Consider the following 22,460-nt stretch of genomic DNA (forward strand, 5'->3'; position numbering starts at 1 on the left):
AATCCCAGAAACAGTACCTGCAGACCACTATGCAGCCTCACAGCCTAACAAGGAACCCTATGTATATTTGCATATATTTTATTCTTGAAAATTAAGAATGTAAAGGTACAGTCTCTGGTTTTTAGTTGAAGTTATCTTTGACATATATCTTCAATTAAGAAATAAATGTCAGAGCTTCATATAAAAAATTAACACAGGACATCTCAACTGGAACATTTGGCTTATTGGAGCTTCCCTTGTGGCTCAGCTGGTAAAGAATCCACCTGCAATGTGGGAGACCTGGGTTCTATCCCTAGGTTGGGAAGATGCCCTGGAGAAGGGAAAGGCTATCCACTCCAGTTTCCTGGCCAGGAGAATTCCATGGACTGTATAGTCCATGGGGTCGCAAAGATTCAGATACAATTGAGCAACTTTCACTTCAGACAAAGGTTAGCTTAGTTCTCTAGCAGACTGAACCATTAAATTAGCACTGAGACAGTACTGGCTGAAAACAGCAATTTTTTCTTGGCAATTAGATAAGTATATCTAAAATAAAAATATGTGGATCAGTTTAAAGTAAAAATAAAGTTTCCCATTTCTGGAACATGTAAGTCTTACCTCAAGGTCAATGACCAAACCAGGCTGGCACAACTGGGTTTCAAAACTAAGGGAGTGAAGCTCTTCAGTGACGATGAGAGGACCCTTGAAAAAGAAAATGGAAAAAAAAAACGAATACAGTGATTCGTTCACTGATCCTGCAATTAGCAAGAAACTACTAAGCATTTTAACAAGCTCCAGAAAGCAGGAGCCCAATCAGGCACAATTTAGAAGATTCTAGCTTTTAATAATCAATTCCAGATTTAATTATCCCGAGTATCTCAGTGTTTTCTCAAAGACCAGATTTCTAATATTATGGCAAGGGTTATGGATCAAGGGGAAAAAATGTCCGTAGGGAAATAGCAACTTCTAATGAGTTTATTCACAATCTAAGGCTTCCTGGCCCTCAGTCCCCTCTGCCCACCATGGACCCGCCTGGCCTGGGCTGCACGCCTCAGGCTGACAAGGGGTGGAAAGTGTACACATGTTCCAAGTGTGATTATCTACCAGGACAGTGGATTTGCATAAGCCTGGCAGGTTATAAAGTGCCTTGGTTGGTTTGGGTAGAAACGTTATTGTGTTCCAAGTGCCTTCATACACATTATCTAATGTGAGCCTCACAACAACCTTAGAACCAGAGAGGTGTGACTCCATTCCTGCTCCTGGGAGAGGAAATTAAGTCCCTAGTTGGTCACTGAGAGTCAAGATCCAAAAATGAGGCCTGGTCAGGCCCAGGCAGGCACCTGTCCCACAGCTCCACACGCCCTCTGCTGGTTGTGGAAGGGAAGGACAGAGTGCTAGGCAGGCACAAAGAACAAAATCTGACCAAACCAAAGCAACTCCAGCCATTCTGTCCTCTGCCCATGGTTCATATCTGAATGCATCCCAAACATAGCTCTTCAAGGACAAGCTGTGACGAGGGGGCTGACAGAAGGATAATGGCACTGGACAGGGCACACACAGTTTTTGGCAGGGCAGTCATGAAGCTGGCCTCTGACTCTAGCTCTGACAATTACTCCCTGTGCACGCTTAGCTAACTCCTGCAAACTTCCTGTGGTCCAATTTCCTCACCTGTGAAATGTGAGTAACACAGTAGCCCACTGTACCTATTCTGCTGGGCTGTTGGTGAGGGTCCAGAAAATTCATGTGCAGAATCCCTTGACAATCAGAAACCACAAGCACAGAGTGGTTCTACTGTTATCACACATACACCACGTCCCAGAGCTTGTCTGCTGCTCTCACCTGCGGGTCTTCCCACTGCTCACCGCTCTGTGAGCTGTCCCTGGCCAGCCGGGACCACCAGGGCCATGGAGCCAAGCTCCCTGGACAGAGCTGCTAGTTAAGAGACCAGTCATGACAGAGAAAGACTTACCTCATTAGTTCTGGCACCGGCATTTTTTTGTTCTTTCAGTTGCTACAAAAAAAAAAAAAAAAAAAATCTTAGTAAATAGCTATATAATAATCCTCAAAGTTGCTACTTCCATCTACAAATCAAAACAAAAGAAAGAAGGAGGTGAAAATATTTTCAGGATGCAGAACAGGAGGGGAAGTGACCCTTGTGGGGGTTTATGAGGTGGAGGGGGAGTGCCTTTCCCCAGCGTCCTGACACCCTGCAAACACCACAGGGTTCAGGAGCCAGGGAAATGGCATGCTGCTCCCTCCCCTGGGCAAGCTTGTCCTGAAGCATCCCCATCACCTTCACCAGCTGTGCCATGCTCCCCAGGCTTTGGGCACAGCTTCCCCCACCTCTACTTCCCTTGGCAGAATCTCCCAGACTGGCCCAGTGTCTCAAGCCTCTCAGACTGTCCTTTGAAAAGGTCTTCAGTCATGTAGGTTTTAAAGAAGCAACTCGGAGCCCCCGAACAGCTCTGGACACCCTCAGACTCCCGGTTTGGACAGAGGCTCTCAATTAAGGTCCAGCTTCCTAACCATGAGTTTGCAGGCTCATGAGATGGCTGCCAGTGAGAAAAAGGGTGCCTTGAATCTCCCTGCAGGTTCCAGGCCAGGAAGTGCATAGGGCTCAGCACCAACACATCTGCAGAACACCTGGCAGCCCCAAATCTCCAGGGAGAGAGGGGAGAAGGCACCACCCGTATAAACCCCTCTGCTGGTTTCCACTGCCCAGTGCCCGGGCCTACTGCTCTGGAGACAAAGCACTCGAGACAGTGGTTGCAGGCGAGACCCCAGAAAGGAGATGGTGACGAAGGGACCCAGGAGAGACCCCTGGGGTCTGCCACACTTGGAGTGGGGAAAGCACCAGTCAGGATGTGGGGGAATCACCTTCAGGAAAATTCCAAGAGTCTAGAGTGAGTGATCACTGAGGTCATCGAGGGACCACATGCAGAGAGCTTGTGTTCATACTGGTTTATGGAATATTTTACTGAGCTCACTTCCCCTCAACAAAGGTATGTCAGAGAGACAAGCAGAAAGAGAGAGTGAAGAGCCCTGGGATAAGGAGAAGGAGCCAAGGTTCCCAGAGTGCTGCTGAAGTCACCAGCCACAAACTCTAGAAGTCTCCTCCCAGGGAGACTTCCCTCTACATCACATATGGCAGAGTGCCACTCCACTGCAAATAAGTCCTGATAAGCCAGACACAGCAGAAAAGGGGGAGACGGGTCTCCCTACCAGGTGTCGGAATTCTGCCGCCAGACTCCCATTGGTGGACTCTTCCATGTTCATCACCTTCGTGTGAGTGCCCAGAATGTTGAACTTCCTAAACCTAGACAACACAGGGAAAGGATACTTAAAAGGCTGGGAACTGTTAAAGCAACGCATAAACAAAGCAGAGAGCAAAACAGAGTGCAAAACGTACCCTTTTACTGTATTTCTCTCATTCACATCTCTGCAAGGAAACAAAAAAATGTAATCATACATGTGTATTTAAAATGTGAAATTTGCATTCACAAACATATAAAAGTATAAGATTAATAACCAATAAATCTATACCTGTGGCTTTTCTTCCCTATCATTCACTCAGTCCCTCAATCAACCCACACCAGCACTGCCAAGCTGTGCTGAGGGACCTTGGGCAAGTACCCTGGGCCTCACCTTTTCTCTCCTGTACATCCTGCTGGCAGCACCGACCACACAGCACCCCGGGAGGAGGAAACTAGTTAACGGGTAGGGAGAGCACACAGCACACCCTCAGGCATGTAAGCCCGAGTTATCACAATGTACGAGCAGCTACTCCCTCTGCAGGAGGCAATGAGCTAAGCCCTGGGGACTGAGCAGAGAGCACTGCTCTGGGCTCCAGAACTCAGAGGACCCTCCAAAGAGACAGCTTGAGTTTTATTTTTGCTCTTTATTAGTTTTAATGCTTTCATCAAAGTACCTGAATAGTCAATCATTTGGGGGAACTGCCAAGTTTTAAATCTGAGGTTAAAATTTTGAGAGACCAGAATCTTACATAAGTTGAGTGATAATGTTGTCATATTCTGGACAAATAATGTATGTTAGGGGCAGGTGAAGGTCAGAGACCATTAGTGCACTCCCAGTTAAATGAGTTAGCTTCCTTTCCTGTCCCAACTAGACATTCAATGCTTCTGTGGCTGATAATCACTGTCAGCTATGACACTGAGCGATTTTCCTGTCAAAACTAAGAAGAAAACTCAGAACTAGAACAGACAGAAAAGACAAAAAGGCAAGAACAAACCTCAAGAGATACTGAGTTAAGCAGACTGTGGCAAAACTGCGGTGGCCACAAAAACCTCTGCAATTCTTCCTTTAAAGACACAGAATGTATTTCCTTGTCCCTTGAATTTCAGGGGACTTTGACCTGCTTTTCCAGACAATGGATGGGAGCAGTGCTGTGCAAGTTCCAAGTCTAGCCTACTAAGCCCAGCACGCTGCTGCTTGGATCCACTTGGAACACCGCTGCCATGTGAGAAAGCCCAGGCTGGCCACTCTGACAGCCCCACAGAGAAGGGCCCAGTTATCCCAGCCAAGACCTCAGACAAATAATGAGGTCATGCTAGACCACCCAGCAGCAACCAGGCCAGCTCAGACTAGAAGGACCACCCACAGTCCACAGAATAATAGAAATAATAAGTTTCTGAGTTTAAGCCACTAGGTTTTGAGGTTATCTGTTATGCAGCAAAAGCTAACTGATACACAGAAAAACCAAAGAAGATGGGAGGAAAACAAAAGTACAAACAAAGAGGGCTACAGTTACAGGACTAGAAAGAGACGAAAGCCAGAGGAAAGTGACTTGGAGTATCATAAATGGTTTTGAAACTTAGTAAACACATCAACAAAAGCATTAAATATATATCAAGGGGGGATGGGAGGGGCTAAGCCATCTTGTTCCTTAATGTAACTGCCTAGGTCACTGCTAGCTTGGGTTCAGGGTCTAAGGACAAAACAGGATAGACCTGCTCCATTTAGACCACTTGAGAGCCTGCCCATTCCTGGGTCCCTACTGTTCAGAAGAGACAAGTGTAAAGCCAGCAGGCTCCATACATGCCCCCCAAAATGCCATCACTTTCACTCCAGAAACAAGCCCACACTGGCAGAAGAATCACGGTGGCCTGGAGCCTGATCAAGTGCCCCTTCTCTGGGGCTGGCCTAGTTGAGGTGGTAGCTGCTTGGAACAAGCACATATGCATAAAATGCTCTCATACTTTTGTTCATTTGTAGTCTAAAAAGGCACACTGATACCAGCTCTTAGAGAAAGTTCCCAAGACCCAGGAATTACTGATTTAAATCTGCTGGAATCACTAACAAACAGCCCCGCTGCATCAGTCCATGTTTAGTTAACAAAACCAACGTTTCAATAGTATATGTATCTTTGATAATATTAGAGATATCTTACTTGTCAAATAAGACTTTGACTTTCAAGTTATAATTCAGCTCTTGCAACTTCACCAGCAGCCTGAAAAGAAAAATAAAAGTCATAATTACTTTTAAAAATTATCTATTACAATTTATTTATTATGCCAATTCCATATTGATGAACATTTCAACAATCCCCACCCCACCCAGTTTTGGGTTATTACAAACAATGGAATTTACATCCTCGTATGTCTACTTGGATTTTTTTTTTTAAGTGTATTTGTAGGATAAATTCCTAGCTGTGAAGTTGCTGGGACAAAACTGTAATATTAAATTCTGACAGCAAGCAACAGATTTTATATTCCCACCAAATGTAGTGAGAGCACCTGCTTCCCCATTTTGCCTCCCCAATGCTGGGGTTTATCAAAATTTCTATTTTGGGCTAATTCTGCAGGTAAAAAAATGGGCTTCCCAGGTGGCTCGGCACTAAAGAATCTGCCTGCCAATGCAGGAGATGCAGGTTCAATCCCTGAGTCGGGAAGAGCACCCGGGGAGGAAATGGCAACCCACTCCAGTCTTCCTGCCTGGGAAGTCCCGTGGACAGAGGAGTCCGGTGGGCTACAGTCCATGGGATCACTAAGAGTCGGACACGACTGAGCAACCAAACAACAACTGAGGTAAAAATAGCAAACTTTACCCTTTACCAAAACTTGTATCTAATGCTTAACCTGTTGGGAGAAAATAAAAACTCTGACTCATTATCAGGAAAATGAGGGTCATCTCTCTAACCACTCCAGGGCAGTGTGGAAAGATGGAGGGACAGAGCCCTGGGCTGAGACTCCAGTGTGTTTCTGTTCTGATGAGCTCGAGGCCCGGGGAAGAGCCCCTTACTGGCTGGCTCCCTTTAGTCAAGCAGGTGATGGGATGAGATTGCTCCCCTTGCCAGCTTGAGTTCTGGGACCTCGTGGGTGTCAGTCTGGTGCTGTAGCACTGGTAGCCGAGACGCAGCACCTGTGGACCTAACTCAGCAGCACCATGGAAACAAAGGCTAGGGCCAACTCTGAAGGTAAGTCCAGCTTTTCTGAGCCCAGCTGCTCATCAGTAGAGGAAAAGCTATTAATAAATGAATGCAGCCATGCAACCGAAGAAAGTAAAGCTGGACATTCTCCTATGGAAACATTTCTACAATTTATTACGAAGGAGAAAAATAGCCTGCCAAACAACAGAGAGCAGAACTCTGGTTTCTAAAAATGAAATATATCATGTCATATATACTTTTGCAAGTCTATGCATGAAAAAACACATGTTTATAAAAGTACAATGTATTTATTTATATATTCATGTAGACATGGACAAAATTCTGGGAGGACTGACACCAGGCTGCTTACTGTGGTAGTTTACAGATATTTAGATCACATACAACTTTGAGAATCTGATGAAAGTTATGAACACACTCACCAGAAAAATGTACCAGTCATTTACACACACTGCATCCATTGCAGGGGGAACATAAAGCTCAGGTTATAGACTCATGCTCAAGAGGGGATGAGGCTGCTGGGAACTTTTACTCTCTACCATGTGCAGTTCTGCAATTTTGAATTGCTATTTACAGTAAACATTCATTACACCTATAACTGGAAAAAATTGTGGGGTGTGTGTGTATCCACACATATCTTTGTTATATTTCTAGTTGAACAGAAAAGACTCTTAGATATTCTAGGTAAGAATTCATATTAAAATACCTACTGCAAAAGTACTTCCTCTAAAGCACCCCCCTATATAACCATGTTGTGGCAGGAAGCTGGGGTGCAAACTTTGTGATAGGAGGTGTGGAAAGAAAGTGAAAGTGTTAGTCGCTCAGTCATGCCCGACCTTTTAGCGACCCCATGGACTGTAGCCCTTCAGGCTCCTCTGTCCATGGAATTCCCCTGCCAAGAATACTGGAGTGGATTGCCATTTCCTTCTCCAGAGGATCTGCTCAACCCAGATGAACCCAGGTCTCCTGCATTGCAGGGAGATTCTTTACCATCTGAGCCACCAGGAAAGCCCTAAGGAGGTGTGGGGCTTCCATCTTTTCTTTATTACCTCAGTTTCACAGTGAATTGGACTCCAGTCTTTAAGACCAATGGCCTCTGAGGGTGAGTTGGCATGCAGGGCTGTCTTTCCACCACAAATGAGCTGTAAATACCCAGCAAAGGATAAATTAGCATTTCCATTAAAGTTGAGGCAATAAAAGTTATTTTCCCTAAGGAGGAGAGGAGGCTAGAGGGCACAATCTAAAAAATAGTTGAAAACCTTCTAACCAGTTGGATGAATAAACTGAAGTTTTACCGTCAATAAAGACATCCCCAAGTCTAACAGATGCACTCAACCAAATCAGTAATTGCAAAGACCTGTGACACTCTTCAGCAATGAAAATTCTCAACTGGATTCTCTTCATTTACAAATTTAAGAATCAAATTTGCTCACTGACCAATGTGCTGATCATTTTGTAACATACACAAATATCAAATCACTATTGTTGTATAATTAAAACCAATATAATGTTAATATATCAATAATATCTCAATTTAAAAATAAAAAACAGTAACAAAAACAAATTTTACTATAGTTGAAAATGAACCAAGTAGCATACTGCTTACCACCATGCTTTGAAACTTACATTTTAACATCCTTTGGAAAATTGCTATTCTAGTAAAACTGTTTAGCAATATTTATTACCTAATAAACATTTCCAAATATTAATTTTCATTTAAAAAAAAGAATGAAATCTGCACTCCAAAACCCAAGTAAATGTCCTTGATTATTTCAAAATCAAGGCAGAGAGTAAAAGTTGAGTGCATCCATTTCAAAATCCAACATTTGGACATTCCTGTCTGGACATTAGCCACAGGGAACAGAAGACATTTTTATTATGTCAAGTTAGCATTTAAAAACTGCAATATGAACTCTACTCTTCTACTCAGGGCCATTTATTGACCTACTAAGCACACTGGGAACACCTAGCCCTGGGTAAGGCACTACATAAGGCCCTGGTGGGAGAAGAAGGTGAAAAGGCAGACCTTTGTCTACGAAGACCTTCCAATTTACAATAAAGATAACAGACATGCATAGATAATGATACAACCGAAATCCAAAACAGGAGAAGAATAAAGAATGAACTATGCAACTCTGGAAGGGAGACAGCGTCTGCCCAGGAACTCTGGCAAAAGTTTCATGATGGGATATACGCAGAAACATTCAGGATGCAGATTCTCAATGAGCTACCACAGAAGAAAGCTCTGAGGCAGAGGAAATATTGTTGGGAGAGGCATGGAGAAGCAAATGTCCAGGGTGGGCACGAGGTCAAGTCTGCCTGGAAACGTGGCATGTGTAGCAGCTAATGTGGAATGGCTGGTGAGGGCCAGGCTGTGGAGGTGGGGCTTGGGTGACTGGATGAGGGGCTCGCCTCAGAGTAGCAGGTGATGAAAAATCAAACAGAACTCTGATATGGCAGAGTACAGGGTCACAGGGACTAGGGAAGAAGGGGCTGGGGCGGTACCATTTGAAAAGCTACTATGTAAGAGTTCAGTAGAGAGCTTGAAATATGATGAGACCACAGAATAGGAAAGAGAGGGCAAATACAAGTTAGACTCAACAGGTCTCATCACAGACTGGCCAGGGAGAAGGAGACAGGTTACCAGAGTAGGAGGTCACAAGAAAAACGGGCCCTTGGCATAAACAAGGAATTCAGGAAGACCTGATTCAGGGAAGCCATAAGCATTTTTACATATCCTATTAAACCCTTCTAAATTATCTGAATTACTGTAAAATTTTCCTCTGGGTAAAATAACTGCAAAAGGTGCAAAAACATCTTGCTCAAGTTACCTCTGAATGAGCTGCTGGAAGAGGCTGAAGGTGCGGTCCCATAAGGCTTGCTTGTTTTTGGTGATGGGGTCATGTTCATAGGTGTATTTCTGTTCCAACTCCTCCAGCTTTTTAAGCTGCTGACGAACCTGCTGCAGACTCTCCGCCACTATGGTGAACCTGGGAAGGTACAAGCCACGGAGTCTTCATCAGAAATAGCCCCAAAGTAGTCTGGATTCAGAGAATCATGGAAACCAACAAGCACCGTTTACAGACAACACATGATGTTATCTGCCCAGCTCTACAGTGCAGGGAGAAACAGAGATGGACCTAAGGAGAGATGGGGGCGGGGGGCGTGGAAGCTTCTAGGGCAGTGGTCCCCAACCTCTGGGGCCTAATGCCTGATAATCTGAGGTGGAGCCGATGTCATAGAAATAAAGTGCATAGTAAATGTAATGTGTTATTGAATCATCCTGAAACTATCCCCCCACCTTGTCTGTGGAAGAACTGTCTTCCACAAAACCAGCCCCTGGTGCCAAAAAGTCTGGGGACTGCTGTCTAGTGAATCTTGGACTTCAACTGAGTTAAGAGATAATTGGGACTTAAAGGCACAGGGTAGAGGGGGGCGAGCTGCAGAGGGAGGGGACACGAAAAGACAGACACTCTAGGAGGTGATGTGGCGCCAGTGAGGGGCCCCTGCAGATTTTATATCAGGGCAGTGACACTGTGCAGGGAGGAGCAAGAGGGCAACCTGGAATCAAGGCAGCAAGGCAGAGGGGGGATGCAAGGTGGGTTAGGAGGAGACGAGGGAACAGGGGGTTACTATGTCACTGAACTGAAAGGAGAGGCAAGGTGCATAATCTAATCATTATCAGACACTCAAAATATATGTATAAACCAAGGAGGAAAGCTACCGACTCCTCTCAGGTTCCTCCATCCTGACAGTAAACCAAAGGTGATGGAGCCTCTGAGCTATGTCAGACTGTGGAAGTCCTGGCCTGGAGTAATGATAAAAGCATCAACTCCCCAGGGAAAAACATCTCCTTTGGTTGGTGTTTTCATTCCTTGAATTCAGGTCACAGCCCTGAAAGCAAAGCCCGTGGGTGTGAAATGAGAGGCAGGGTAACAATGGCAGGTGGGCGTGTTCCACAAGGATTCTAACCCAGTGATTCCCAATCCTGTTTGGGCCGAGGGACACAAGAAAATGCTGACAATTCTTGCACAGCACAGCGGGGTACAATGGAAGGCATTCATATCTCCACAAGAGGCTCCATGTGGCCTAAGATGACCATAGGGGCTCTAGACAGCGGGGACCTCACCAGGCTCCTGGGGGTGCTGGGGCAGGAACAGCAATCCAGAAAGTAATCTCATGAGATCTTTGGTCCTTGCGCCCTTCAGAACTGTTTCAGGCCACCACCCACTCCTGCCCACTGATTCTACTGCTTTCATCTGGTCTGCTCAGATCTGTCAGACTGCTAATACCTTCAGTTCAGTTCAGTTGCTCAGCCATGTCCGACTCTGTGACCCCATGGACTGTAGCATGCCAGGCTTCCCTGTCCATCACCAACTCCCAGAGCTTGCTCAAATTCATGTCCATCAAGTTGGTGACGCCATCCAGCCATCTCATTCTCTGTCGTCCCCTTCTCCTTCTGCCTTCTATCTTTCCCAGCATCAGGGTCTTTTCCAGTTGAGTCAGTTCTTCGCATCAGGTGGCCAAAGTATTGGAGTTTCAGCATCACTCCTTCCAATGAATATTCAGGACTGATTTCCTTTAGGATTGACTGGCTTGATCTCCTTGTAGTCCAAGGGACTCTTAAGAGTCTTCTCCAACACCACAGTTCAAAAGCATCAATTCTTCGGTGCTCAGCTTTCTTTATAGTCCAGCTCTCACATCAATACATGATGGTTGGGAAAAACCATATGGTTTTAGAAAAACCATAGCTTTGACTAGACAGACCTTTGTTGGAAAAGTAATGCCTCTGCTTTTTAATATGCTGTCTAGGTTGGTCATAGCTTTTCTTCCAAGGAGGAAGCATCTTTTAATTTCATGGCTGCAATCACCATCTGCAGTGATTTTTGAAGCCAAGAAAATAAAGTCTCTCACTATTTCCATTGTTTCCCCATCTATTTGTCATGAAGTGATGGGACCAGATGCCATAATCTCAGTTTTCTGAATGCTGAGTTTTAAGCTAACTTTTTCAATCTCCTCTTTCATCAAGAGGCTCTTTAGTTCATTGTTTTCTGCAATAAGGGTGGTGTCATCTGCATATCTGAGGTTATTGAATTTCTCCCGGCAATCTTGATTCCAGTTTGTGCTTTATCCAGCCCAGGAGTCAGCACGATGCATTCTGCATGTAAGTTAAATAAGCAGGGTAATAATATACAGCCTTGACATACTCCTTTCCCAATATGGAGCCAGTCTATTGTTCCATGTCCGGTTCTAACTATTGCTTCTTGACCTGCATACAGATTTCTCAGGAGGCAGGTCAGGTGGTCTAGTATTCCCGTTTCTTTCAGAATTTTCCACAGCTTGCTGTGATCCACACAGTCAAAGGCTATGGCATAGTCAATAAAGCAAAAGTAGATGTTTTTCTGGAACTCTCTTGCTTTTTCGATGATCCAGCAGATGCTGGCAATTTGATCTCTGGTTCCTCTGCCTTTTCTAAATCCAGCTTGAACATCTGGAAGTTCATGGTTCACGTACTGTTGAAGCCTGGCTTGGAGAACTTTGAGCATTACTTTGCCAGTGTATGAGATTTTGCTAGCATGTGAGATGAGTGCAATTGTGCGGTAGGTTGAACATTCTTTGGCATTGCCTTTCTTTGGGATTGGAATGAAAACTGACCTCTTCCAGCCCAGTGGCCACTGTTGAGTTTTCCAAATTTGCTGGCATATTGAGCACAGCACTTTCACAGCATCATCTTTTAGGATTTGAAATAGCTCAACTGGAATTTCATCACCTCCACCAGCTTCGTAGCAATGCTTCGTAAGGCCCACTTGACTTCACATTCCAGGATGACTGGCTTTAGGTGAGTGATCACACCATCATGGTTATCTGGGTCATGATCTTTTTTGCATAGTTCTTCTGTGTATTCTTGCCACCTCTTCCTAATATCTTCTGCTCCTGTTGGGTCCAAACCATTTCTGTCCTTTATTGTGCTCATCTTTGCATGAAATGTTCCCTTGGTATCTCTGATTTTCTTGAAGAGATCTCTAGTTATTCCCATTCTATCGTTTTCCTCTATTTCTTTGCACTCATGATTGAGGAAGGTTTTCTTATCTCTCCTTGCTATTCTTTGGAATTCGGCATTCAAACATCCTCAGAGCAGCTCATCCTCCATGGACTCTGAACGGTCTCTGTCAGAACCTTGGCAATCTTTCACCAAGTAGTTATTACCACGTCCATCTCCCGTCTCCCCAGTGAAAGTTCTTTGCTGGCAACAACCAAGAATCATTCACCTTGTGTCCTAGGTCCTAGCCCAGTGCCTGGCATACGGCATATAATAAATATTTGATTTATTTAAATTAAATAAAATTTAATCACGGAATTTTATTCTTTCCTCTCACCTGGGGCACTAAGCCAAGTGGTTATAAAAAATAATTTCTGCCTCATTTCTAAATTTCAAGTGCATTCTATTCTATCTAAGTCTATTCTATCCTTAGACTTAAATACAAAAATCAGAGAAATGAATCTCCATTTAAATAAAGGGCCTGCCTGGCTCACCAGTGTTGACTGGGAAAGTCCTGGAGTTCCCAGGGTAGTATGGGAACCTCCACGACCAGGCTCCAGCCTCCTGTCTGCTCTGCTTCCTTCCTTCCCTATCTGGCATCCGACTCTCTAGCCACCCACTGTAAGAACTTCGGGCCCAGGTCCTTCCCTCCCTGTTGCTTCTGTCCACACCTTTCTCCTCTCTGGTCTGTGGTTTTTTCCTGTTCACTCTCGAGTCAGTGCAAGACCATTTTGTCTCCTTTATCTTTCCTGGTGACTCCTTCCTCATCCTCCATAGATTCTGAACGGTCTCTGTCAGAACCTTGGCAATCTTTCACCAAGTAGTTATTACCATGTCCATCTCCTGTCTCCCCAGTGAAAGTTCTTTGCTGGCAACAACCAAGAATCATTCACCTTGTGTCCTAGGTCCTAGCCCAGTGCCTGGCATACTGCATATGATAAATATTTACTAGATGGACAACTGAATGAATGGCCCACAAACTGTTATTTCATGTAAGCCTGGAAAATGCCTCGAGCCCTTTCATTTTGAACAGAACACTGGGACTTCAGTTGTTACATGTGTTGTGTGATGACCATGTCACTGGTGTGCTGGCACAGTCAAGTGACACGCCCCAGGGTACGTGTACAGCAGGGAGAGGACAGTGCTCCACACCAAGCTGAGCATGGCCACAGGCGTGACTAACACTGTGCTTTTCAAGTGCATGTTTCCAGGGCAAGAGGCAGCTGGATCACATCCAACTCCAAACAGAAGTTTTCACAGGGTCTGTGCAACTAACACAGCTTGAATGTTCACTCTACAAGTTTATGCAGCTCACCAGTCAGCTGCCAGTCTTACCAATTTTGCAGCTGATCCAGGCAAGCGTTGGGGGGCCCCCCAATACAGGCACTCTGCTGTCTCCGCTTCCACTCCACTAGTTCATCATTAATCAGGGCTTTCTGGGTAAGTTCGGTAGCATTCAACAACTCTATTATTTTGAGAACGACTTCCTAAAGGGAGAGAAAGACACACAGTAAAATAAACACATCTTTAATCACGGAATTTTATTCTTTCGTCTCAACTGGGGCACTAAGCCAAGTGATTATAAAAAATAATTTTTGCCTCATTTCTAAATTTCAAGTTCATTATTTACAGTCTCTGACAAAAGTACTGTGTTATTCTGGAACGTGAAACGCTACCTTTCTCTTATTGTCCAGCATTAAGTACATCTTCTGGAGTAACAACTGTTCTTGTTTCTGATCATTCTTTGCCACGCCATTGGTTTCATGTTCTGTGAATTGGGAGAGACAGCAGATAAACAAAAATGTGAGAGAAGACAAAGCCAACTGAAGGCAAGATTCACATACATTTAGGGAAAATATGACCCAAGTGTTATCTGAAGACAGGTCCAAGCTTGGTCTTCAATCACTATTGAACAAAACAAAAAAATACCAGAACAGGACACTCTGAAACAAAGTCCTTGTTTTCAATGATTCATGTAAATGAGAAATAGTACTGTCTGGTTCTTAAGTCACGGTCACAATATTACCTCATTGAATATAAAGGACAAGATTCAAAACCTCAGTTTAAAAAAAAAGTTGATATAAAGCATCTCCATGGCTTTGAAAGAGAAGCAAACAATTTGGAAAAGTGTCATTGAGGTTTCTTTCTCTCATATTTTTATTCACATTATTACAAATAATGTTTCCATTCTATCATGATATCCTCAGAGGACTGCTAGGGTAACAGCAGTACTCTGCTTGTTCTACACAATGCACACTTTGAGGTTATTTTCAGTGGATATCCTGTCATCATTAAAAACAAGCAACAACAACAAAATAGAGTAAAATTGCTTTAAAACAAGGGGAAAATGCTGAATTTCATCTATGGTATGCACACACGGAGCTGGAACATTTGAAGAGACTTTGGGGATTAGGGTAGGGAACTCCAAACACCTATCATCTATGTCCATCAGTAGGTGAAGCACAGTAAGTAAAGTGAATAGCACATAACCAGTGGGTGTCAACGGGGGGTGATTTTGTCACCCAGAGGTCACCTGACCCAACATCTGGAGATAGTTTTGAAATCGCCCACTCCAGTATTCTTGCCTGGAAAACTCCATGAACAGAGGAGCCTGGCAGGCTGCAGTCCACAGGGTCGCAGAGTCAGACAGGACTGAGCATGCAATCACACACATTGGCAGCTCTACTGCCATCTAGTGGGCAGAAGTCAGGGATGCAGCTAAACATCCTACAATGCCCAGGTTGCTCTCATTCAGTCAGTCATGTCTGACCTTTGCAACCCCATAAACTACAGCCTACCAGGCTCCACTGTCCATGGTATCTCCTAGGCAAGAATACTGGAGTGAGTTGCCATTTCCATCTCCAGGGGATATTCCCAACCCAGGGATCGAACCCACATCTCCTGCATTGGCAGGCAGATTCTTTACCACTGAGCTATCAGGGTATCTCACAATGCACAGGACAGTCCCCAAAACAAGGTTGTGTGTGTGCTCAGCTGTGTCCAACTCTTTGCAACCCCATGGACTGTGGCCTGCCAGGATCCTCTGTCCATGGGACTTTCCCAGCAAGAATACTAGAGTCAATTGCCATTTCCTCCACCCAAAATGTCAATAGTACTGAGGTTAAAAAACCCTGGTCTGGTCATCAAGAAGTCAAGACTAGTAATTAAGTCATAAAATATTTGGTAAATATGAGAGAGTACTTGCCTTTGTTAGTTACTGTAGGCAGAAAAAATTACAGGCAACGGACTCCGCTTTAAATGTTAACTCTTACCTCTGTTCTGCAAGGTTTTGCATTTAAAGTCATATTCATCTTGCAAGTCTTCTAGAGTCTTGATTTCATGTTCAATACTCTACAAGTAAAGACATAAACAAGTTTTCCACTATACTCAGAACAAAGACTTTAGGAAACAGATTATTGTTTCTATAGGACCCAGAAAATCAGGGATACAATCCTGCTCTCTCGAAGATAAATAAGATTCATAAAATCCTGCTCTCTTAAAGATGAGTAAGATTCATAAAATTCTAATAATGAATAATTTCTACTTCATTAATAAGTATATAATAACCTTTTTAGAGAACAAAACATATGCCTATTTCTGGACTGAGCCACTTGATGTGTACTCACTTAATGAAATGTCTCCCTCAGAGGCAGTAAGGTAAAGTTGCTCCAAAGAACCTGTTTGATAAAATGCCATCTGAAGCACAAAGTCAAGGTCATGCTGGTGTGACCCAGAGACCCACAGGAGAGTGGGCCCCTCAGCAGAAAGGCCTCTTTCACAGACATAGGTCCAGTGCAAAGCTGGACTCCTCACCCTCTCCACACAGCCCCGCAGTGGAGGGGAGTGAACACGTACCACCAAGGACACCACTCCCATAGATGGTCTGGGAAGTTCTATCTTAAAATTATTGTGGATGTTTTACTTTAATAAGAAATTTCCTTCCCTGAGTTGTTTTTGTTCCCCTTCCAAGCCTTGGAATAAAACAGGTGTTTGAGGAAGACTATGTTTATCCTGGGGTTCTATGTAACCCCAGGAACATGCCAATTTAAGAAGTGAAGCCATAAAGGGCAATTTAGAGCAGAACAGCTAGTTCACTGGGTGGTGGGGCAAAGTCCACAGCTACTGCATGATCTTGCAAGGAAGGAAAAGATAAGCTCCACGTTTGGAAGTTATAACATGGGCCATAAATATCTATCTGCTCATTGGTTGCATCAACTTGTTTACTTAGAGATTGGAATTTGGGGGGAACATTTCTTCTCAACTACTTAAAAATCTGAAATCAGTGAAAATGTTTACAGTAGGGCAACTGAAACTTTTATCCCCCCTATAAAAAGTTACAGAGAATATGTATACATTTATTCAGTACTCACCATAACTTTGTCTTTCACATTTCTGACTTTGCTGTCAAGCTCCTTCTGTTTGTCTAACATTACAGTGCTCTGGATATTCCCAGACTGCGCCTGTAATGGAAGGTACGTGGTTAGCAGCCATGACTTCCTCTGTTGTATTTACCTGCTGATTAAGCTCCAAAGTCAAGTCTATACCCTGTGCCCCACCTAACTCTCAGACCTTCCAGAAGCTCCTGCAGGCCTCCCACATGAGTCTGCACAAGAAAAGCTCAGTTCTTGAGGCCCTCGAAAGTGCTGGCAAACTGTGAACAAGCCTAAAGAAAGACTGGGCTCAATTCACATCTAAACTAAACAAACAGCGTATCTAAGATTTTCCATTAGTTCATACAGTTGCCTGGGACCACACAGGAATTTATTTGAGGGTTTTTCAAATGCTGTAGAGAAGATTATTCTTATTTACCCTGTTCTTATTTGTCTCAAAGTCATGCAATTCAGTGTGGTCCCCAGACCAGTATCACCTTACCACCTGGGAGCTTGTTGGAAATACAGAATCTCAGGTCCTAATTTGATTACTGAATCAAAAACCCCATTTGGACAAGATTCCAGATAATTCAGAGGCATATCAAAATTGTACAGAGAAAGACAATTATCACAAGATACTCTTTGTGGATATGTGCAATCTAAAATAATGATCTGATACCCCCAGACATCCAGGACCTTCCCCCAAAGCCCAAGAAGGCCTTGCTTCTCTTGATCACAGCTGTGCAGTCCACTAATCTCCTCCAAAGGGGTCACTGATAACTCAGTGTCTTCTGAGGGGCTTAAAATAAATCAAAAGCCGACAAGCCTTCCAAATGTAAAGCACACCCAAGAGATGGGACTGACCTGGCAGAGCGGGAATCACCTCCTTCACTTTCTAGTGCTGCCTCGGGGCCAAATGTGAGGAGGGAAAGGTTTAGATACCCCAAGGTGAACAGTTTACTCTCCTGCCCATCTCTGCTCTTGGCTGTCCACTCAAGCCCATCTGAGATACAGAGTGGCCCGCTGCATAATGCTGTTACAATGAAAAATCCACATGATAATCAAAACTTCCTGCTGAGGGTCTCCCAGGTGCAGGCCATACTGAAGAAGACACACCTCTCTCAGAGGCAGCAATGTGGCCAGCTTTTCCTCTTGACACTTCTGTTCACTAGGATGAACAAGCCAGCGTAAGCTTACAACCAATAATACATATCTTTAAATGCTTACTGCAGCAAGGAGCTTTCAGTGTGACAGGAACTAAACACCCAGGGAGGCAGCAGAGCCACAGGAACTGGGTAAATGCTCAGAAAGTGCATGGAAAATGGCATTCACTGTCTCTACTTAAACGCTCTCTCTCCACCCCTACCTCCCAATCTCACAGCTCACTTTATTAGTTATTCCTTAGAGAAATGGACATAGGAAGCAGTCCACTGTATATTCTGACCTTCTCCCCCGATAATGGAATGATCTCAGCCAGAACAACTCAAACCACAGTGGTTTCACTGTCTGCTGGGTTGTTCCCACCACCGCATCAATGAAAGGCATGAATAAATGCCACAGTAACTTCAAAATTGAACCCTGATCACCAGGAAGGTCTATATTAGGATTTAAATCATGATTTAAAAAATCTTGGTTGTGGTATAACTCTGACTCATTCACTGTTTGGATGTCTTAGATACCTAACGGATATCTCAGTACCATTTAAAACAAAGCTGCTGATTTCCCCATCAACCCATTCTTTTCTAAAACCTATTGTGTCCTGCCAAAACCCTACTCCTGTCTCTTTCCTATCTTCCCCAGCTTAGTAAACAGTATCTCCAAGTGACGCAAGTCACAAATCACAGTCATCCTAGACTCTTTGCTGATTCTCACTTCCGCATCAGATCCTTCAGTGTAAGCCGTTTTGGTACCACATGCAGAACATAATGGAATCTGCCCATGTATTTCCACCTCCATTGACTATGCCCTGACCTCACATACTTCCCCTCTGCTCCCTCAGTCTGTTGCAAGAGCCCACTAGCCATCTGCTGCTTCCTTGTCTACCCTGGCACCTCAGAGATGATTCCTGACCCTGATCTAAAGAAACAACCCAAAACTCCACTACTGTCCACACTGTATCATGCTTTATTATCTTCACAGCAACTATCACAACCTGAAAAGGTTTTTCAAACCTAGAATGACTTTACTATAATAGGGTCCTTTCTCAAAGTCTGGATCTGTAACATCTTGATACTTATTTTTCCCCACTTCTTGGGGGCAATAAAATCAAAGAGCTAGTCACCACTGCCTTGAAACAGGGCCTCAATAAAACTTGTTGGATGACTGAATCAATGTTTATTGCTTTATTATCCTTTATGTTCAATTAGGAAAAAAGTACCTGGCTGATTCTCTGGGCATGATCCAAGATCTTTCTTTCCTCCTTCAGACAGTTACAGATGATCATAGACATCTGTATTGGGTCTTCCTGAAAATTATCCTAGACATGGGTTGTTAGAATAAAAGTAAATTAATCTTCAGAATGTTTAAACCATTGTGTAATATACACAGAAATGAGTTTGTTCATCCTGAACTTACTAAATCCTATATAAGCTATTTTTGGTAACATCAAAATATTCTTTTCACATATTATGACTAAAACTGCTTTAATTGTCCAACTAAGTGCAGGTTCCTAAATTACTTCTTGATTAAAAAAACAAGTATTTTTGTATACAGTTCCTGTAATATTTTTCATTTTTGTTGCTCTTGGGCCCAATTCTCTTGTTACGATCCTGAGACAATGCAAATGATACAAAAGTTATCCAGATTATTCCTCAATTGATCTGATGGTCTCTGCTTTGAATTAGACCAAAGACATTCTTTTCAGTTTTTCTGCTTTCTTGTCAAAGGTAGTTGCAAAGTACTGGCAGTTGTGCCTTTCTTTATAACAGGTATAATCAAGTCAACTCTGTAGGAGATAAAATTTCTATAAAGTTAATCTGGCTTTCCCACTCACTGGTATTATAAAATCATATATACATTCACAGAGGGTGGGGAAAAGCTTCTAATTAAGTTGAACAGTCTGGTTGTGAGGAATAAAACAAGACAATGACAGTACTTACTTCCATTAAAACAGAAAAATTCCGTTAATACAGAAATAAAAACAGTAACCAGGTTTATGGGGTGCTGAAAGTACTTATGAAGGCCTCCTAAAACTCTGACGTATACTCTCTCCTGCCTGCAACTCCCTTTCACTTTTTCTTCCAAGGGAGGGCAACTCCAACAGAAGCAAGGCAAGGTGGGATCCAACGCCAGTTCACCACCTCACTCCTGAGCCTCAGAGACGTCAAACCTTTCTGGACTTACTCTTCATCTGTCTACCAAGCACTCAGACTGGACTCATCACTAAAGTTCCTTTGAGCTTTAATATGTTACTACAGCTCACTGCTCTTAACATATAACCCTTTTTCTTAATGACTTAAATATCAACAACTTTAAATAAGACAAGATTATAGCACCAAATTACTCTCACAACTACTTATGCCTAAGTGATAGCCAGAAGCTTGAAAATTCCTTATGTTTACAAAATGAATTGATATTTTATTTTACTTCTGCTATAAAGTATTAGCCACATAAAGGCAGTTTATTGATAGTCTCTGTAATTTTCTAAATACCAATGACAATGTACTCAATAATACCTGCTGAATGAAAAACCTCTCTTATGTAAACATGGAAGCATTTCAACTAAAAGACAAAACAAAGGTCATACCTGAAGGTTACGCTTGCTTTTCCTTATGTTATGTTGCAATAAAAAATTATTCTCCAAAGAAAAGCGACTGTATTGATCATCCAGCTGCGATAGCAGGTCATGAAAACGGATGGTGGCAAATGAAACATCATTGGCAGCATGCTCCCTAGAAGGGTCAAAATGTACACATTTCATTTAGATACTACTTCCCTTGTGGCACAGTTGGTAAAGAATCTGCCTGCAATGTGGGAGACCTGGGTTCAATCCCTGGGTTAGGTAGATCCCCTGGAGAAGGAAAAGGCTACCCACTCCAGTACTCTGGCCTGGAGAATTCCATGGACTGTGTAGTCCATGGGGTTGCAAAGAGTCGGACACAACTGAGTGACTTTCACCTTTAAATCAACAAAATAAACACAGTTTTCCATAATGAAATGATTAAAAATAACTTAAAAGTGTTTTCCTGGGTTTTATTCCCTTCTTTTGAAACTGACAGTGCTTTTAGCAGCAGGGAGTATAGTATTTCTATTATATAACACTACCATGAACAATTCTAGCACACCAAGCTTGAGCATAAAACTATCAATGGTGATTATCTCTGGAGGCAAAAAATCAATAGGAGCCTTCACTTTCTATGTCAAATACTTTCAGAACATTTAAAATATTTGCAATGAGCTAAACAATAAATTTTAAAACAGAACATATATCAGTTTTAAGAGCTATTTCCTTAACTGGATTACTTTATACTTCTTGTAAGTGTTCTACCACGACTTGGCTTTAACTTACCTCTTTCTATAACCTGGATGCTAACTTGGAAAATAATTTGTATCAGCATCATGTAACTTGTCCAAAGCATTTAGGAGGATGTATAATTAAACTGAAAAGTACATAAAGTTAATGACTAATGCATTTAGCTTTCTAGAGATACATGACATTTTTCAAGTCAACACTCTTTTTTTGTAACAAATAATCCCAACGGCTACTGATGAGATTCATCTGCTAGTCGGTGTAGTACCAAGTCATTCAATCAACAAGTTATCTTAAAAGTAGAAAAACTCCTCCTCTGTCAGGTGAGTTTTCCTTACCAGTCTTGCTTTTCTAGCCACTGTGCCAGATATTGTCTGATTTCCATGGGAAAACTGTCATCATAGAGCTGGTGAACCTGCTCCAGGTATTTGGACTCAAGCTGCTGAAGCTCATACCACTGGGACATCCTATAGGGAAAGAGAGCATGGATCATAAATGGAAGCCCACAGCTCCAAAGAAAGCATGTCTAGCATTGTGCTTCTTCTAAATATCCTGCTTAATCAAAAACATAATTTGTCTCAACTATACTTTTCAAATGGATGTCTATATTCCAAAACCTGTTTTGTTTTGTTTTTTTCCATTTCCATTTTGGGTCAATATTTTTTCTTCCCCATAAAATACATGTTCAGGTCTTTGCTCAAATGCTAATGTATCAGGCAAGCCTTCTTTGGCCACCTTATTTAAACTGACACTACCTCTCACCCCAGAAAATGCTATCCCTCCTCCTTGATGTACTTTTCTGCATTGCCCTTACCACCATCTGACCTAGGACATATTTTTCTTTTTTATTTTTGATTAGTGTCTGTTTTTCCCACTGAAGGGAATGATTTGTCCAGGATAGTGGTAGTGTGAGATGGGGGAGGGTTTTTCACTGAAGTATCTCCAGAACAGTGCTGGGCATATGGTAGGTGTTCACATGGCTTTAAAATGAATCTGCACTTTTATTAATAAGTGGAAGACACTATTTGCTTTAAGATTAATTGTAAAAACTTTCCCCAAAACCGCTCTTAGAAATTACAGAACATTTGTAATTTAACTCAAAGCACTTTAAACTGGTATTCTATATATCATGATTCACATGATTAAAGTGAATTACTTTTGTTATATATCTTTTAAAAGAGATATTTTCTTCTTTGTCTA

The 22,460-nt window shown here is 42.8% G+C and overlaps 1 protein-coding gene across 2 annotated transcripts in view; it reads right to left on the minus strand.

The window, feature by feature from the left end:
* Window positions 1-22,460, minus strand: part of STAT1 (signal transducer and activator of transcription 1) — a 40,612-nt gene that overhangs the window by 15,439 nt on the left and 2,713 nt on the right. For both annotated transcript variants that reach the window (XM_006046518.4, XM_006046517.4), the window contains exons 3-16: window positions 21,599-21,727; window positions 20,538-20,682; window positions 19,170-19,268; window positions 16,793-16,882; window positions 15,695-15,773; window positions 14,099-14,190; window positions 13,758-13,909; window positions 9,214-9,372; window positions 7,432-7,524; window positions 5,387-5,446; window positions 3,389-3,418; window positions 3,202-3,295; window positions 1,949-1,990; window positions 598-681 (exon numbers count right to left, since the gene is read on the minus strand). In XM_006046518.4, the coding sequence (XP_006046580.1) occupies window positions 598-681; window positions 1,949-1,990; window positions 3,202-3,295; window positions 3,389-3,418; window positions 5,387-5,446; window positions 7,432-7,524; window positions 9,214-9,372; window positions 13,758-13,909; window positions 14,099-14,190; window positions 15,695-15,773; window positions 16,793-16,882; window positions 19,170-19,268; window positions 20,538-20,682; window positions 21,599-21,726 (1,347 nt within the window). In that variant the 5' untranslated portion in view covers window position 21,727. The remainder of the gene's footprint in view (window positions 1-597; window positions 682-1,948; window positions 1,991-3,201; window positions 3,296-3,388; window positions 3,419-5,386; window positions 5,447-7,431; window positions 7,525-9,213; window positions 9,373-13,757; window positions 13,910-14,098; window positions 14,191-15,694; window positions 15,774-16,792; window positions 16,883-19,169; window positions 19,269-20,537; window positions 20,683-21,598; window positions 21,728-22,460) is intronic.

Source organism: Bubalus bubalis, chromosome 2 (assembly GCF_019923935.1).
Source record: "Bubalus bubalis isolate 160015118507 breed Murrah chromosome 2, NDDB_SH_1, whole genome shotgun sequence".
Taxonomy (NCBI): Eukaryota; Metazoa; Chordata; class Mammalia; order Artiodactyla; family Bovidae; genus Bubalus; species Bubalus bubalis.